At 47.0% G+C, this 17797-nt stretch overlaps 7 protein-coding genes across 7 annotated transcripts; 4 read left to right on the plus strand and 3 right to left on the minus strand.

Annotated features, from left to right (window-relative positions):
- Positions 1 to 2779: 2779 nt before the first annotated feature.
- On the plus strand, positions 2780 to 3561 carry N7495_003423 (uncharacterized protein; the record flags this gene model as incomplete). Its single annotated transcript, XM_057206092.1, has 3 exons — positions 2780 to 2811; positions 2932 to 3292; positions 3388 to 3561. 3 exons carry the CDS (start codon positions 2780 to 2782, stop codon positions 3559 to 3561), a joined length of 567 nt encoding a protein of 188 aa, XP_057066699.1.
- Positions 3562 to 4849: 1288 nt separating this feature from the next.
- Positions 4850 to 7690, plus strand: N7495_003424 (DNA repair protein Rev1; the record flags this gene model as incomplete). The annotated part of the gene is made up of 1 exon (XM_057206093.1): positions 4850 to 7690. One exon carries the CDS (start codon positions 4850 to 4852, stop codon positions 7688 to 7690), a length of 2841 nt encoding a protein of 946 aa, XP_057066700.1.
- A 771-nt stretch (positions 7691 to 8461) lies between these two features.
- Positions 8462 to 8726, plus strand: N7495_003425 (uncharacterized protein; the record flags this gene model as incomplete). Its single annotated transcript, XM_057206094.1, has 2 exons — positions 8462 to 8524; positions 8559 to 8726. The coding sequence occupies 2 exons, from the start codon at positions 8462 to 8464 to the stop codon at positions 8724 to 8726; spliced, it is 231 nt and encodes a 76-aa protein (XP_057066701.1).
- An 879-nt stretch (positions 8727 to 9605) lies between these two features.
- Positions 9606 to 10040, minus strand: N7495_003426 (uncharacterized protein; the record flags this gene model as incomplete). Its single annotated transcript, XM_057206095.1, has 1 exon — positions 9606 to 10040. The coding sequence occupies one exon, from the start codon at positions 10038 to 10040 to the stop codon at positions 9606 to 9608; it is 435 nt and encodes a 144-aa protein (XP_057066702.1).
- Positions 10041 to 10931: 891 nt separating this feature from the next.
- On the minus strand, positions 10932 to 11315 carry N7495_003427 (uncharacterized protein; the record flags this gene model as incomplete). Its single annotated transcript, XM_057206096.1, has 1 exon — positions 10932 to 11315. One exon carries the CDS (start codon positions 11313 to 11315, stop codon positions 10932 to 10934), a length of 384 nt encoding a protein of 127 aa, XP_057066703.1.
- Positions 11316 to 12934: 1619 nt separating this feature from the next.
- N7495_003428 (uncharacterized protein) lies at positions 12935 to 13907 on the plus strand (the record flags this gene model as incomplete). Its single annotated transcript, XM_057206097.1, has 3 exons — positions 12935 to 12970; positions 13064 to 13558; positions 13653 to 13907. Coding segments are annotated over 3 exons (786 nt in total), but the record flags the coding sequence as incomplete, so codon positions are not given.
- A 1551-nt stretch (positions 13908 to 15458) lies between these two features.
- N7495_003429 (uncharacterized protein) lies at positions 15459 to 17498 on the minus strand (the record flags this gene model as incomplete). Its single annotated transcript, XM_057206098.1, has 3 exons — positions 15459 to 16524; positions 16587 to 17061; positions 17114 to 17498. 3 exons carry the CDS (start codon positions 17496 to 17498, stop codon positions 15459 to 15461), a joined length of 1926 nt encoding a protein of 641 aa, XP_057066705.1.
- Between the last annotated feature and the right edge of the window lie 299 nt (positions 17499 to 17797).

Genomic DNA, 17797 nt, shown 5'->3' on the forward strand with positions numbered 1-17797 from the left:
TGTTAGCCCATATCCTCAAATGAAAGTAAAAAGATCACCCAAGTCCAACCAATACTACCACCTAAACCAATAAAACATAAACCCAATAACTAACACTTAGGTATATCGGAAGCGCCTAATTCTACTCCTAGTTGATATACCTTGGTCATTAGCATCAGCAGGCGCCTCAGTAGGCGCCTCGGCATGCACTGGAGCAATATCTGTTGCCTGCATAAGCTGACTCAAGGATGCAGGAGGCGATACATCGCGAAATCGGTTCACAGATGGTGATGGGTTTACTGTCGCTCGCTTAACGAGCGTAGCTAGCTAGTCGCCGATAACTGAGAACGGTGCTCGAGTCCTTACTGCAGTAAAAGGGAATTGGAGGTTACTGCAGTAGAAAGGAGTTGGTGAGCTTCAACAAACCACTACTCAACACCGTAGACAAACCACCAAGTGTAGTGGTCTCTACAGTACTGAATATTGTGGTTGTTGTGAAGTCTGCTTTTTCATTGATGAAAGAACTAGCTACTTATAGTACATGGGCGCCCCTCTGCTCTGGACGAATGTCAACATTCGTCCGAGACAGAAGAGACGGTGAAGACGGGACATTACTGTCGCGAATGCGCATCGCTCAAGGGTGTCGTTTGCGATGAATGCATATCGTTCAAGGATGCCGTGATATACTAATCCAGTTCCGGAGTCGCTGTCTCGGCAGAAGCTTTTTCGGCCGAAATACTTTCCGTCTGTTGATGGCCTTGTTTCTCGGCCGTCGCAACATTTACACTAAAATTACCAATAGTACGCAGACGTCTACGCCGAGGAGTAGTAGCAACGGTGTAGCTGCACCGGTAGCTGCGCCTCCACGGCCACTGTTTGTAGACGGCAGGAAGGAGTAGTTGGTTGCCACCATACAGAGTATCTGTGTCTTCTCGTGTAGATAGAAGCCGAGAAACTGGCCAGATGCGAGGACATGACGCCCAATATATGGCAACGGTGACTTCTTGAATCGGCTAGTACTGGGGAGAACAACAGCCACGTGGAATGTCGTATGCTTTAGATCTGCCTCACAAAAGGCATGATGTATAGTCTGGCGGAGGACGAAGATGCGAGCACCTAGAGGATCAGTAGCCTCGCCGATAACTGCCCCTATTATGGTCAGCTTCGGCGCCCAGGCGGCTGGGAGGCTTTCGTAGTAGGCATCCTCAGATAGCTCCCCAGGTACACTTATAAAGAAAGGTTAGTCTTGTTAATTAAGAATATATAGGAAATTCACTACTCATAGCTGTACTGTCGCTCGCTTAGCGAGCGTAGCTAGCTAATCGCTCGTTACTGAGAACGGTGAGCTCCAACGAACCACTACTCAACACCGTAGACAAACCACCAAGTGTAGTGGTCTCTACAGTACTGAATATTGTGGTTGTTGTGAAGTCTGCTTTTTCATTGATGAAAGAACTAGCTACTTATAGTATATGGGTGCCCCTCTGCCCTGGACGAATGTCAACATTCGTCCGAGACAGAAGAGACGGTGAAGACGGGACATTACTGTCGCAAATGCGCATCGCTCAAGGGTGTCGTTTGCGATGAATGCATATCGTTCAAGGATGCCGTGATATACTAATCCAGTTCCGGAGTCGCTGTCTCGGCAGAAGCTTTTTCGGCCGAAACACTTTCCGTCTGTTGATGGCCTTGTTTCTCGGCTGTCGCAACATGTACAGCATCAGCCCTAAAGTAAAGGCTCGGCGGGCCTCCTTGCTGCTCAACAACGATCAACGTCCTAATGGCAATTAAAGCCTGCTCTGGCTTAAACTGCTCATTCTCACCATTCCAGAAGTATAATTGGCATACTACATCTTCCGGAATGATTAGATTCGCAATAGCTATAGATATTAGTGATAGAAAGTGAAGGTAGACCGTAGAATAAGAATTATACCTGGATAGGAAGGAATATCCATGAAAACCTGGAAACGAATAGTAGTGCCAGTTAAGATACTATAGGTTTGATCGGCATCTATCAACACTAATACGTTGATTTCGCAGTAATTTTGTTCCATAGTATCAGGAGAAGAACGTCGAGAGGCTTCAAGAATCAAGAGGAGAGTATAATGATTGAAGGTAGGCAGTAGGTACTGGGAGTATGCTCCACTTCATAATAGATTTAGTCCATATTTAGACAGTTTATAAAGAAAGCATAGGTTTAAAACTCATAAATATATTATGATGATCTGAGACAAATTCATGGTGTAGTAGTGAGAGACTCTCAATTTCAACTGGAATTACAGTTTTTGATGGGGTATCAAGGCGGTAAAGCCTCCCGTTGGTGCCACATGAAAACTGCGCCAATTCCAATTTGATACTATATCAATGGTTGATGATCAAGGAGAAAGGTTTGCAAAGAAGTGGCTTCAGTATATCAAAAGCCAAAGGACTCAAACCCAGAAGCTGATTAATGAAGCTAAAACTATTCGGAGCATGCGGACGATGCCTAAAACTTGGCGGAAGCACGATCATCCACTAGGTGTTTATTTACAGTAGTTAGAATCGGACTTAGAAGAATTGAACTTGATTTGAATTAGTAATGCTATTGAGATTAGTAAGGCTTGGCAAATATCACGTGTGCGACAGTTTTTCGGCTGCCCATTACGCACACTTCCGCATATGGGGAAGATCACGTGCACGGGTCTCAGATGGATGGCAGAAATACACACCGCTCGATAACAATTTTCGTTATCGCTCTCTTTTCTGATCTCAAATTCTTAATTCCCTAGTATCAATCACCAGGTATCGTCTAGTCATTAGGATGGTCCGTCAACTTAAGCACCATGAGAAGAAGTGAGTCCTTCAATCACGAATAAAAAGCCCTTGGACTCAAGCCTGCCCCACATTCAATCTCCGCTACCCACCTTCAAATCGTCGGTCAATTACAATTCACTAACTAAAGATCCTAAAAAGGCTTCTCCGGAAGGTTGATTTCCATACCTATAAGTCCGATGGTGGTCACCGTGAGCATCAAGTTCGTCAGCGCTACCTCCTCCAAGACCCTATGGACTACCGGAAATACAATGCCATGTGCGGATCACTGCGCCAGCTTGCGCACAAGCTCTCACAGCTCGACCCTGACTCCGACCCAGTGCGCAAGAAGCTTGAGTCAGAGCTTTTGGAGAAGCTATGGCGAATGGGTATCCTGAAGCAGTCGCGCGAACAGGGTGCAGGCCTATCACGCGTTGAACGTGAAGTCACCGTTTCTGCATTCTGTCGTCGCCGCTTAGCTGTCTTGATGGTACGGAGTGGCTTGGTTGAGACTATTAAAGCGGTATGTTTTGCAACTCTCGTCTCTTTGCACCGCTTGTGTGGCCTTGTTGCAGTGTTGTTGGACTTGCATAGCAACTTACTAACATTGGCTGGCAGGCTGCTACTTTCATTGAACAGGGCCATGTTCGTGTTGGAACAGAGGTTGTCACAGACCCCGCTTTTCTCGTTACTCGCAATATGGAGGATTTCGTGACTTGGGTCGACTCTAGCAAGATCAAGCGCAACATCATGCGGTACCGTGAGAAGCTAGATGATTTTGATCTTCTGTAATTATCATTTCGGGGTCTTGTTTTGAAATTTATATATACCCGGCGCATATTTGTTGTCTGCTATTATGAGAAATGGGAAGTGATGGTGGTTATCTCTTGGCATCTGCAGCGTATTAACATCATAGGTATAGTCACATGTCAGCTTGGATTTGATCATGTAATGATATGCATCAAGTGGAAACTAAATAAATTTGGCTTGTATGTTTTCACGACTCTGAATAAATTACTATGAATGACTCCCCAGTGACTTGTATCAGACTTACAGCAAAGCTATGTTGAAATTGAAGATTGATACCTAGATCTGTTTCCTCAGTCCCAACACCTTTATGTACACAGTCCTTCTCCTTGAGCCAAACATGCCTAGCCTGAGCCTCACCCCTTGAATGACGCTGCCCTTAGCGCTGCATGTGCACGTTTTGGATATAGCTGTCCCATAGGGTGCGACCACTGTGATAATTCGCATTCCGTGGAAACCCTTGCTGGATCAGCGGAATTGTAAAACTCTAAACTCTGCAGTCCGTTCCAAATCGAGCTTGGAGAAACACTCCTCGTAAGATGGTCCAGAGTCTGCTCCCGATCTGACGACCGCGACGTCTCCAAAGACAGGCTTTCCGATGCATCGACTTCCAATTTAGTTTTTTGGGAGAAAGCTAGCTGCGGATTGGATTAGGCAGTAGACGTAATAATACCATATGTAGACGTTCAGATCAGAATAGAAATTTGTCGGCTTCATCCACCCCACGCTAACTCAGTCTCCGCTTTCATTCATTTCTACATTTCAATCACGATATAATCGTAGAGGAAATGGCCCGAACTGTTCAGTGCCAAGATGAGGAGAGGCGAGGCTCAAGATGCAGTTATGTTTTTCGTTTCCAGTGCAATATATCTTGTGCTCTTTCAATTGGCCGACCAGTATCTATCGAAAGAACTTATGTACCCTGTACATTGAAGGATGCCATGTTTCGTACAAGCACTTGAACCACAGGTAGTCGAAGCCATTCTGAATGTGTAGATGATAGTAATGGTCGAGTAGTTGACGAAACAAAAAGACGTTCTGGAAGAGGCACTAGCCCTAAAGTAGTTAGCGCGAAAATCCATGGCAACCTTGAGTCCACATCACCTTGACATAGCATACTAGTTGGCTCTATAGAGCGTCTAATTCAATCACCATTCGAGTCAGCTCGCTTGACAGAGCCTTGATAAGCCTTATTTAATGATCTAATACCTACGAAGGCTTCATCCAAGCAAGTTAGCTCCATATTTACGCGCTCAATTAATCATTGCAGACGATGACCAAAGATGATAAAAATATGCGGTCCCTGGGGCAACTCCAGTCCTCTGCAAGTCCTTCAAGCCCGTATCCTCAATCAGACTATGGCGAATTCCCTAGCTTTGGTGCTCTCGAGGAGGAAAATGAGATAATTTCCACCGACAACAATATGGAAGCCACACCTGCTCTGTCCAAGGCGCAAAATACCTCTGAGAGTCTGCCAGTCGAGTTAAATAATGACAATGCCAATATGCTCCCTCCATCGAACCCTCTGAACCCCGTAAATCCACGAATTACATCTGAAGAATACAACAAGCAATTGCTGTCCGATGCACGAATGAGGCAGTCGAGCGTTGTAAACCCTGACTTTATTCAACAATATTACCGGGAGTCCCGGCTTCATCATCTATCGACCTGGAAAGCAGAATTAAAAGCTCAACTTCAGGCAGCAGCTAGGGAGAAAACACAATCTCGCGAACCTCGAAAGAAGCCGGTATCCGGGTCAAGAAGATACATTCTCCATGTTGACTTCGATTCTTTTTTTGCGGCCGTTTCTCTTTTGGAACGTCCAGACCTCCAAAACAAACCTGTTGCAATAGCCCACGGTGCCGGTCCCGGGTCTGAAATTGCTAGCTGTAATTACGTTGCGCGTGGTCATGGTGTCAAAAACGGTATGTGGATGAAAAGTGCCCTGGAAGCATGTCCAGAGCTTCAAGTTTTATCCTACGACTTTCCAGCATACGAGGAAGCGAGTCGTAAATTTTATAATGCAGTTCTGGCCGTTGATGGCATTGTCCAGAGTGTTAGTATTGATGAGGCTCTTATCGATATCACACACATATGCTTGGATGCTGGTGGCTCGAATGGCAGAGATGTATCTGAAGAGTCCATACTTCGCGAGCAAACCAAGGCGGATGAAATCGGGCATATACTGCGCAATGAAATCAAGGAGATAACAGAGTGTGCTGTTTCGGTGGGAATTGGTGGAAATATTTTACTGGCTCGAGTTGCTTTGAGAAAGGCGAAGCCAGCTGGGCAATTTCAACTCACGCCAGATGCTGTATTGGATTTCATTGGAGATCTAAGTGTTCGAGATCTCCCAGGGGTTGGATACAGTCTCGCGGGAAAACTTGAAGAGCTAGGGGTACAACTTGTCAAGGAGATGAGAGAAGTTTCTCGGGATAGATTGATTTCGTTCCTAGGACCAAAGACTGGGATACGGATGGCAGAGTATGCACGGGGCATTGATAAGTCTGAAGTTGGCAATGACATTGTGAGAAAGTCTGTTTCGGCAGAAGTCAATTGGGGCATTCGATTTATCAATCAGGACCAAGCGGAAGATTTCATGCGATCTTTATGTGAGGAACTCAACCGAAGACTGGTTGAGAGTATGGTTAGGGGAAAGCAGCTGACTCTCAAGGTCATGCGTCGGTCACTGGACGCACCTCTTGAGCCAGTAAAGCATCTTGGCCATGGAAAGTGCGATGTGTTCAATAAAAGTGTTATGATCGGTGTGGCTACAAATTCCACAGATGTTCTGGGAAAGGAGGCTGTCTCCATGTTACGGAGTTTCAACTTCTCCCCTGGAGACTTACGCGGATTGGGGGTGCAAATGACCAAGCTAGAGCCAGTCAAGTCCAACTCTTCTGCAAACTTGGACAGCAGCCAGCGAAAGCTGAATTTTACCAAATCTCCCTCGCGCAAAAGGACAATCGAAAAATTAGAGCAGCCGCGCAAAGGGGATTCAACACCGACTCAAGTCAATCTTATGCTTAGCAACAGTTCCAATAAAGCTTTGCATATCTCTGGATCTCAACTCATCTTGCCTTCGCAAGTAGACCCATCAGTGCTTGCTGAGCTTCCTGAATATATCAGAGCAAGACTTGTCGCTCAGGCGATGCCGCAGCAACATTCGCCTCCAGGATCGCCATGTCCACCATCCCGCTCAGTGGCTCAATCGACTGCGCTCAACCTTCCTCCACAGTCTCAGTTAGACCCTGAGATCTTGGCTTCATTGCCAGATGATGTACGCAATGAAGTATTAGGATATTATAATCAACAACCTGTCGCTATTACAGCTACACAAAAAGTGTCCCGTGCGCATCCAACATCTTCCGGCTCTCTAACGTTGAAAAAAACATCCTCACCGCCGAAGAAAAGACGCGGACGCCCTCCAAAAGTGTCTCAAGCCGAGATCGATAAGAACCTGACACAGACGAGCATTATTGCTCCGCGAACAGTTGCCGTCAAACAGGAACCAGTACCGGAGCAACTGTCCTTAGCTCAAGAAACAGCCGAAATCTCAGCTGAGTTCTTAGCAGAATTGCCCGAGGATATCCGGCAAGAAATATTAGAGCAGCAAGAACGTTCTCGTATGCTGCGTTCTATTTCTGCTCCTGCTCCTGAATCTGTATCTGAACCTGCATCTGAATTAATGGAGATACCAGATTCTGTTCTCATGCCTCCACCACCAATTCCTAAATCTTTACCCCTTCCTCCACTTGCGGCTCGACCTGTTTTCACCTCGCAGGGTCTATCTAAATTATCAGATCTTCGAGGGGCTATTGGCGAATGGTATTCTACATTTGTGACCGAAGGCCCATACGATGAGGATGTCAAGGTTCTTTGTTCTTACCTTCGTCGCGTAATTGCCGATGAAAGGGATATTGATAAAGCTGTTTCAACTGTCCGGTGGCTGATGTGGCTCATTAATGATTCTACCCAGCAATGGTCTGCCAGAAGACAATCCGCGCAATCTCAAAATGAGCTCATCTCTTGGCCAGAAGCCGTTGCCATCATACATAGGAACATACAGGATGCCATGGAAGAACGAGGTTTGCCACCAGTGGACTTGGAATGAAATTTCTTGTACATCCCACGATCCCCCGCGTGAGCTCCAGCTTCATTGAACTTCAGCCTATTATATACATGCTTGTGCTTGCCGATGCCTGCTTGCATATTTCGATAGAATTATGCGCATGTTTGAAAATAGATATGACGTCATTACGAATATATGATCATCATGTTAATTGAGCGCTACATTCATACCGGAATTGCCTGTTGATTTGGGACAAAAGTCTATACATAAAAGATGCGAGAACAAGAATAATGTATTTTGGTAAGCGTCAAGAAAGTTCGAAAGCCCAAAAACTAGCAAAATTTAGCAACCACGATGAAGCTCAATAAGTATTTGGTAGGAATTTGAGAGTCCCCATCGAAGGTAAATATCGAATGAATAACTAAACATCTTCGATATTGAATTTCATCAAGATCCTGCCACGATTGTTCGACCAAGTGGCAATCCTTGCAATGCGTCACCTCTTGGAAATGAGCTGAGTACCAGACTTGCCACGACGGCGCCAATTGCTGAACTCAGCAAGGCTTGATACCTCGTATCAAGATTTCCAAGTTTTTGACCCACTACGATTCCACTTACCTTCTTACACGATATCCTGGATGAGAGATTTTGTATCGTCGTTGACATGTTCTACAAAGACGAACTTTAGCGTGTCCATCTGATATTTACATTTGTAAACGCAGTTTTATAAGTCCCAATAATCCTTTTCACCACCTGTCACCCGATCTTTCATATCCCCCGATACTCTAGGCTGTTCATAACGCCCTCCCAGCCATGTTTTGGTGGAAGCGACACCTTCTGCTCTGCGACGTTTTCTGGCGGGATCCTGCGAACTCCGTGTATCCATTATATAGATTCCTGCCAAATACAGATCATCCCCTACATCAAGTTCGTCTTCCTCGTCAATCTCGGTGTTATCTGGTCAGGCACTGAGTCTGAGCTGGATGAGGTTCGCGGGCACCTGCAGTATATCCTTCCCAAAACCTCGCACCGTGCTGACTGGAATAGCATTCGCACTACCCTTCCAGCCCTTAACTGAGCAGGGATGAGGTCTTTTGTAGGTCGTCCCCGTACGAACCGTACCAAGGGTCCTGGAGCGTCACACGTTCCGAGGTATATTTTCCCGTCATCCCTATAGTGAATAACACCACTCTGGAGATTCTCATCTAATACAGGACAAATCCCAGGTTTCGAATAGTGAGCCAGGTCAGCACAGAAGTAATATCCTTTTAAAGATGTGCGGCTAGTACCTTCAGAAGGGACATAAGCAGGGATTCTCTGAGCATCCAATTTTGACGATAGGTTATTCACTATGAGTTTTAGTTGGTCGAGGCTTTTCATGATGTCAGCGATTTGACTCGTTAACCGCTTGTTAGGGGAGTCCCGTTATTTCCTTTCTGAAGAGATATCCTTTACTCTGTCAAGATAAGGGGTTTTTCGGTCGAAAACCGACCTTCTTTGATCCCTGCTGCTCTATGATCGTCATGGTACGATCATAGCGCTTCTGGGTGTTCAGAGTGTCAACCACAACCTTTAATAGCCACGAGAAATGAATTTTCCTCTCAGAAGAAGGGTCGTCGAAGTTGATCCCACCCTTATTGACTACCTTACTACTGAACCAAGGGAGTAATACCTGTAATAGCTATTCACAACTCATAAGTTCCGGCATCACACCCCGAGACATCAACACGTCTGAGATTAAAGAGAAATCTATAAGAAACTGGCGGATCTCGTCATCTGTCTCATGTGACTGGTCCCGCAAGGTCGCCAACGCTGCTCCCGTAAACCTATGGTAGTCGCCGTCTTGGTCCCGATAGCGCTCGCTGATCACTTCTTTGAAGCTTTCCCATTCGCGGTCCTTTCATTCCGCAAGATTTTCTGCACAAAACCGAATCCCCTTCTCGCAGTAGTCTGGGAATCATTCACCGAGTAACGTTGTGTCGGTGATTCCTTTTTGCTTCGCCATCTTTTCAAACCGTTTGATGGTCTCCGTCACACCCTTGCCCTCGAAATAGGGGGTTCCTGAAGACCCGGGTTCCGGCATAGGTATGCTTAAGAGCGACATCTGCGCTGGTCTCATAGGCTGTGTAGTCACAGCAGCCTCCGGTAGGAACCTCAAAACTGTTCCTAACGGGGACCAAACCCACCCAGGTGGTAAAGGGGTACCTTGCCATAGGGCACTCTTAGCCGCGGGCGACTGAGGAGTTTCTTGGTTTCCCTTATGATCATCTTTGCTGGAAGCCTCCGATTCGACCCTATCTAGCTCGCGATACCCTTCAAAAGAGGGCAGAACAACACCAGAAGACATGCTGTCCATACTAGCTGGTATGGACACTGAATCAAAAGGGCTCATCTTGCTTGAAGATGACGATGAATAGTTAGGAGAATAAGAGTGACACGAATCTGGAGGCCTTCACAGTATCTTCTGAATTCAAATCAAAAAAAGAACTGTTTCTTAACCTCTGAGATTCAACCTGTATGTACTACGCGAGTCGTTTTCCAAGGAGTAGTCTCCGGACTGATCCCCGAGGATGTTGCATAAATGCCACTTCTGCTAGGGTATTCCTGGAACCTGGTTTCGGGGTCCTCCCAGCCCTTTCTTTCCGGATTGAAATGTTTATCAAAACTCTTATGGACATCTAGTACACCTGCTGTATAGCCAGGTTTACCCATACTCTATATAAGCCCGGCCAAATCTTCTCGGCCGAAAAATGTAGTTCTCGCGTGTCAATTAGAACCAACTCCCGTAGCTCGCTCGTTTCTGTCAGCTTGTTTGCTATAAGACGGCGCAGCAGCTGGAGGTATTCGCTACATAGCCCGAACATTCTGTATATTTGCCTTATAAATTGCCCTGTAGAAAACCCACCTACTCATTTCAACTGAAGCTAAACCCCCGCTCCCAAATAGATTCTCGGGGTCAAGCTTATCTCCCACTTTTTTGATGACCGACCTCTCTTTTTTTCTCCTTCACTTCTCTAGCGATCTCGTCGTTCCTGAATATTCTAGCGTGTCCAACCATCTTTTGAGTAGATATCTCGTTTCCCCCTGGTTAGGTCACCATGTAAAATAGGGAACGCTCTAGGCAGCACGGTTGGAACATGTAGGTCGATTCAGCAAAAACACATATCTCTTGGCATATCGAATTCTTGAAATATCTCCATAACCAAGCCTTTTGGCGATCCACCGTAAGCGGGAAGTTTGTAATTACTTCCGGCGATACATTCTGATACCATTTTCGAGCGTATCAGCATGCCAGTGCCGGCATCCGCGTGGCCGACCCTCTCAGGAGGGGCTGGCCGCACGGCACCCGCAGACACCACAGCCAGACTATTGAACGCCAACCACGACACAAAGCAGTTACTATCTTATAGACAAGCAAGCAGGGCACCGTGTGCCCACCCAGGTCTTGTTGCACCTCAAATCGATCGAGGAACTTACTGGGGACCTCCTTAAGAACCCCATAGGTGCTGACTGGCGTGCAGAGTTTTCTCAGCTCCGCTAGGAAACGCTGGAGATGCGAAAAGACCTCACTGCAGTGAGAGCAGTGGCCGAACGGCATCTGCCAACTCGGATGAGCACAGGCAGCTGGGAAGACCTCGCGAGAGCGGCGCCAGCCCCAGCGCACCATCTATCGTCTTATGGCTCTGCATATTCTGCGACCACGGCGGTGAGCAATATTGCCGCAGATCGAGCGATCACAGACCGCCTCAACGACCCTGAGGCAGTCAACCGTTACCGACGCGAAACGCCTGTCGAGATGACTGCCAAGGCAAATCGGCTGCGTGGACGAGCAGCTAGAGGTCGGCACGGTTTTACGGATATCCGTATCCGTAACCGTAACCGTAGAATTTCTACGGTTACGGATACGAATAAAATCTCTACGGTTACGGTTACGAATAAGTGCCCTCTATCCGTACGGATATCCGTAATATCCGTAGCTTATATCACGTGTCTAGAACCACATGCAGTTCTAATATATATTTCCATGTCTATAGAGTTATAAATCTCATGTAATTCTTAAGTAAAAGAAATTTCAATTAGGAATCAATATTATATATATTTCTTAACAAAACTAACTCTCTCATAGTCTTGCTGTTTAGAGATTGTCGACGAACACCCAGGATATCCCTTACAGAACTGAAAAGTCTTTCAACTGAAACCTCAGCTGCTGGAATACCAAGGTAGTCCCTTGCAACTGCTGCCATCCTGGGGTATTTATCCTTATGAGCGTTCCACCATGAAAGCAGCCACTTAGAGTCATCTTGGTCTTCTATTAATCCTTCTACTTGAATAGGAGGCTCATCAAAATAGCGATCAATATCAGAAGCCCGAGATACTTCTTGAGAATGTACTTTTTGTAGAAGACGAGCTCTCATACCTGGTCGAGCAGGAGGATCCATAGTTCTAGAAGTAGAACTAGAGATGGAGGTAGCCAAAGGGGGATATTTCTTATGAAGAAAGACCTTAATGCTCTGAATGATTCCTTGGATAACCCCATCTTCAAGCTCTTGTTCTAAAAGAGCAAATTTGACACGTGGATCAAGAGCAAGAGCTATATAATAGATATCTTGCATATCCATAAGATCATAGTATTTCCTATACTTTTGCATTCCAACCAAGACAGCAGAAGAGATATCAGGACTAAGCCCTGTAAAGTCGCCTTCAAAAGAAGCTGCTTCTATAAGGAGGTCATGTAATTCATAGTAAATAGGAATTACTAGACTTATATGAGTAGACATGTTCATTGGGTTGGGTAAACCCATACCCAACCCAACCCAACCCACAATGGGCTGGGTATGGGTCAGAAATTTTACCCAAAACCCATATGGGTTGGGTATGGGTTTGAAGTAAAACCCACACCCAGCCCATAAACCCATCTTTTTGCCAAGACTTTTATTTCACGTGATATTTGTCACCTAGTTAGTACTAGATTGAGGCAAAAATTAGGCACTAAGGCACTGATTACCCTAATTTAGTTTAGGTTGAGGCGAAAATCAGGCATTAAGGCATCAAAAATACCCACATGGGACCCATACCCAACCCATACCCACGTGGGTTGGGTTGGGTATGGGTATGGGTTTACCTTACCCCTGATGGGTTGGGTATGGGTATGAATTTTGACCTATACCCAACCCATGCACATGTCTACACCCCGCTAAAGGGACATATAAGCTACTATGGCCAGCGGAGACAGAGACAGGCCAACGGGCCAGAGTATATATGTATATATCAATGAGATTAGCAGGGTGGACATATTACGCACACTCAGGGGATGTGCAGGAAGTGAGAATTCGGACCGGAGTGGGGACGGTTTAAGCCTCCTGAAATATCTGATAAGCCCAGCAAGGGAGCAGAAGGGGTTCTCATATGTGATAGTCGGGGATTTCAACTTACACCACCCGGTATGGGGAGGGGATTAATGCGGTGGAGGATGCGAAGGCGGAGGAGCTACTGGAACTAACAGATACAGTGAACCTAGAGCTCTGGACAGAGCCTGGGGTCCCGACGGGAATGAATGCAGTGAGCCAAACCACAATCGACCTGGTACTAGCGTCACACAAGCTCCAAGCACGCCTAATAGCGTGCGCGGTGAGCGAGGACACACATGCGGACTCAGATCATATGCCAATTGTCACCCAGATTGATCTAAGTACGCAGTGTGTAGAGGAAGCTCGCCGGCGCTGCTGGAAGGTAATGGACACAAAAAAATTCCTAGAATTTGTGTCAGCGAACCTACTAGGTAAGAGGGGGGATTCAAGGGGAGAGTCCAAGGGATGTCGACAGGGCGGTCGAACACCTCCTCAGTGTTATATAGCAAGGGGTACAGGAGTCTACACCCTGGGCCCGGCCATCAGCATGGGCACAACCTGGGTGGACACCCGAATGTACAAAAGTGATCAAGGACACTCGACGGAGCTTCCGACCTCGACGACATCGCTAATGCCGGATAAAAGAGCAACTATAGTTCCCACCAATATCTGAGCAAGAAGTCATCAATGCGATCCGGAGAGCGCCACCAGATAAGGCCCCTGGGCCAGATGAACTACCAAACAGGGTGTGGAAGCTTCTTCTCGCGTGTAAAGACTTCACCCGAATCCTTACCACGATCTTCGACACCTGCATACGAACAGGATACAACCCACGACACTTCCAACAGTCGATCACAGTCGTCCTAAGAAAAGGAGGCCCCCGGGACTTCCGCAAACCAAAATCATATTGACCAATCGCTCTTATGAACACCTTAGGGAAACTTCTAGAAGCAGTGGTCGCAAGCTGGATCTCATGGGCTATCGAAGAACACTCTCTGCTGCCATCAACCCATCTTGGGGAACGCAAGGGCATCTCAGTGGATCACGCGATTCAGCTAATACTTGACCATGCACACCGGGCCTGGGGTCACGGACAGAAGGTGAGTATGTTGCTTCTCGATGTCTCTGGAGCATACGATAATGTCTCTCACCAACGATTACTTCATAATATGCGAATGCTTAAGCTTGGGCAATTTACACCATGGGTGTAATCTTTCCTCACAGACAGATCCATGCGCCTTAAGCTGCCGGGTTTTATCAGCGAACTATTCGCCACTAAAACAGGCATTCCAAGGAAGATCCTGGTCACGACCTTATGCTAGTATAAATAGCAAATCAAACTATCCAACCCTCAAACTATGCCAAATACCTCGGCATTTGGCTTGACAGGCGACTACTATTTGACACCCACCGCGCGAAACTCTCAGCTAAGGCAAATGGCAGTCTAGAAGCTCTCCGGGGCATGACAGGCTCCATGTGGGGCACCTCGCTCACAGCCATGAGAATGGTCTACCAAGCGGTAGTAGTGCCACAGATGCTCTACAGGGTAGCTGCATGGTACTCTCCAGCCTCCTGCGCTGCACCAAACGCTGCACCAAAGAAGGAAGAAAACAGAACAATCCATACTTTTACTGAAATACAACGCCGGGCGTCGATCTTAATCGCCGGTGCCTTCAAAAGCATGTCTGCCGCGGCGCTTAACGTGAAGCTCTATCTGATGCCAATCCACTTACAAATGCGCCAAACCATCGAAGAAACAGCCATCCGAATCTAAACAGGAGCTAAGTGGGCTCAACCAGAGTGCCTGACCACACGCTGGCCACGTAAACCTGAACACGCTAAGCGAGGGGGCTCTCACCCCTTGAAGCTCTCCAAAAGAAAGGTCAGATCCTAAACAACACATATAGGCAAGAGTGGGAATCAAGAACAGCCTTCATGCTAGCACTGTGGTAACTGAGGATACGTTATGTGATCGAGGACACAGAGAATGCGGTCAAAACACACGACGACACCCAAACTAAAACCCTCTCTACCAAGATAGACGCCGCTGCCCAGGAACAGGAGCCCGACCTGTTCCTAGATCATATCCCAATCAGTCACTTTAGTAAGTCCGACCTATCCCCACGCGAACTGGTTATCTTCGCAGATCCGCAGGCTGCAATCTAAGCCGTGCAAAACCCGAACGCCCCTCCGGCCAACATGTTCTCCACGCAATTTATGCCCATAACCGTGCCTCTACTTCGAGATTCTATAACTCTTCATGGCTACCTATACCGAGGACCACATCTGGAATCATGCTGTGATGTAGGTGAATTCATTCTAGCCTCTTGCACCTCGTAACATATGAAATAATCTAAATAGAAGGTGGATCGGCCGAAGTCACATTTGCCCTGACACAAATCCGCTACGGACAACGTCATCTTGGGGATCAGTTGTTTCAACCAGTGAATAGGATGTTGCGCTCATCCTGAGATATTGTCTCTCTCACCCATTGCCTCCGACTCGTAACTCACCTTAGCTATCAGGTCAAATCCGGTTGTGATTGAGACAAGGCGCAAAGGCGAGAAGGCAACGCAACCAGCGAAGTAGTTCTGGAGTAGCCAGTCTTGGTTGGAGACATCCAGCTCGCTCTTCATCAAAGCAACTAGCACTTTATCTCCGATGGTATTGGCCCAATCTGCAAGGATACAAGCGCAACCATCACAACATTCTGAAGAGATGGCCCACAGGGCAACACGGCGGATGGCAACTGCAATAGCAACAGGACGAGAGTGGGTCACACTCTCGGGCAAGCCGTGGACAGCATAAACCTCGTCGTTTTTGCGATCAAAAGCCTCACGGAAAGGAGCAGTGCATTGAGCACAAATCTCAGGAGGGACTAAGTCATCAGTCTCCAGGTTGAGAATATAGCTTTGAGTGAAGTTTTTCCTGGGAACTAGCTTGGAGGCGGTGGCCGGGTTGACAACCATTTCCCAAGCAGGCCCAAGATCCTGAGACACATCTTTAGGCAAAAGCACCATGCCATCCTCCGCTCTACGAAGGACGGCAGCTGCCTCGTCAGAATCGTTCCGGCGAAGTAGTCTGACATACTTGACAAAGCGATCCCATGCTCTGTATCGAACATTGAAGAGGCACCACTGAGCGGTGGCGCAAAGGGCATTGTCTCCATAAAGAGATGTCTGACTGGGTTCATCAAGAAGTATGTTAGTGGCGAGCCCATCCATCATTCCAACCATCCAAGCTTGGGGAAGATCATGGTCAAAAACTCCAGTTGGCTCAGCGTAAGCCACACCTGAGATTCTGCTGGAGTATCCAATGTCAAAAACAAGATCATGCAAGCTTGCAAACACAACAGCGGCAAACATGGTCATTCGACTCTGCACAAGGGTCGATGCTCTCTGGCAAGCAAAAGGGCCAAGGGCTGCGCAGTCTGCGTAGACTGCGATGGCAAAGTCCCGAGGTGAGATTCCATCAGGCCCAAGAGAACGACTTGGCTTTCCCTTTCCTTCTCGTGCCCATTCAGTTTGCCTAGGTGAAACATGTTAGCTTGATTGTCAAAAATCCCAAGTCTTTAGAAACAATTCACTTACATGTGGCGCGTAAAAAGCTGCTGGTCCAGAGTCAATAATCCGGTCCATCCGTGGCCTCGCATCCTTCCTGTGACCTTTGTTGAGAACTCGGCAGTTCTGTTGATTGCGTTCATGATTCCTCCTGGGATGATACTGTCGTTCTTGTCAAGATCGTAGTCCACAATACCCAGAAGTTGAGAGGTCCAGAAATAGTAGGCTGTTTCGTCATCATCAATAGCTTGAACCTTCTTGCATTGCGACATCCAGCCATAAAGAGGACACGGCCCCATGACAAGATCCTTTGGTGTCATCCATTTGGCCACACATTCCTTGTACAAAGAGTCATTTTTCCAGGAGCTGCCTCCAAGGGTCTTAAGACCACATTCGCCAAGACTGTCTTTACCCGGGGAGGAAACAACTGAGAACTCCAAATCAGCCCGGGGACGGGTGTCTTCTGTGACCTTGATTTGGTTGTATACGTCGACTCCGAGGGATACTAGAGTCATGTTAGCACTTTTCTACTGTGTTAGGCTTTTAAACGCTCATACCGTCTTCAAGAAGATTGTGATGAATTCCACTGTTAGGACAAGCCTCCGCCAGACATTTCCATCCCTCAAGCCAGCCGTGTTCATTGGCGACCTCACGAGCCAGGAAGGCCAAACATGAGTTTCTCGAAGCTTTGGGCAGTGAATCAATGTCCATGGTACCCCCTGTGTATCGTTCAATGGCTCTAGCCAGTGCTTTGGGCTCACAAATCTCCAGTTCCGCATGGTGAATTGCTCTGGTTGTGGCATCAAGAGCAAGAGAGAATTCACAAGTCAGCTCAGAGAGGCTGAACATTTGCAGGTACCGAGCTGCCTTGGATTGGCTCAAGGGCTTAGGCTCGGTAAGAGCATTGAGCTCCAGCTTAATCCGGGTTGCCACGATCGCCATATTCAGTGTATGCTTGAAGTATGGGGAATGAGGGTATTGTGTCGAGAATGGGGCCGCTTGTTCGGGCATTCATTCCCTATATATAGTAAGTCACTCATAGACCATTACCTATGTGATTTATTACAAATTTCATGATTCAGTTTACATCTGAAACTTTCGAACTTAATTGCCAAAAATGTAATATTGAGGTATTTCTGCGGGCTCCTGCGTGAACAGATTGGTGTACGCAAAGTACCGCAGATCCGCCACCACGTACCTAGATAGCCCCTGGCTAGCAAGCTGTGAGGAATCAACTCAAA

This window comes from Penicillium taxi, assembly GCF_028828555.1.
Source record: "Penicillium taxi strain IBT 34144 chromosome Unknown utg000002l_segment0_segment0, whole genome shotgun sequence".
NCBI classification, from domain to species: domain Eukaryota; kingdom Fungi; phylum Ascomycota; class Eurotiomycetes; order Eurotiales; family Aspergillaceae; genus Penicillium; species Penicillium taxi.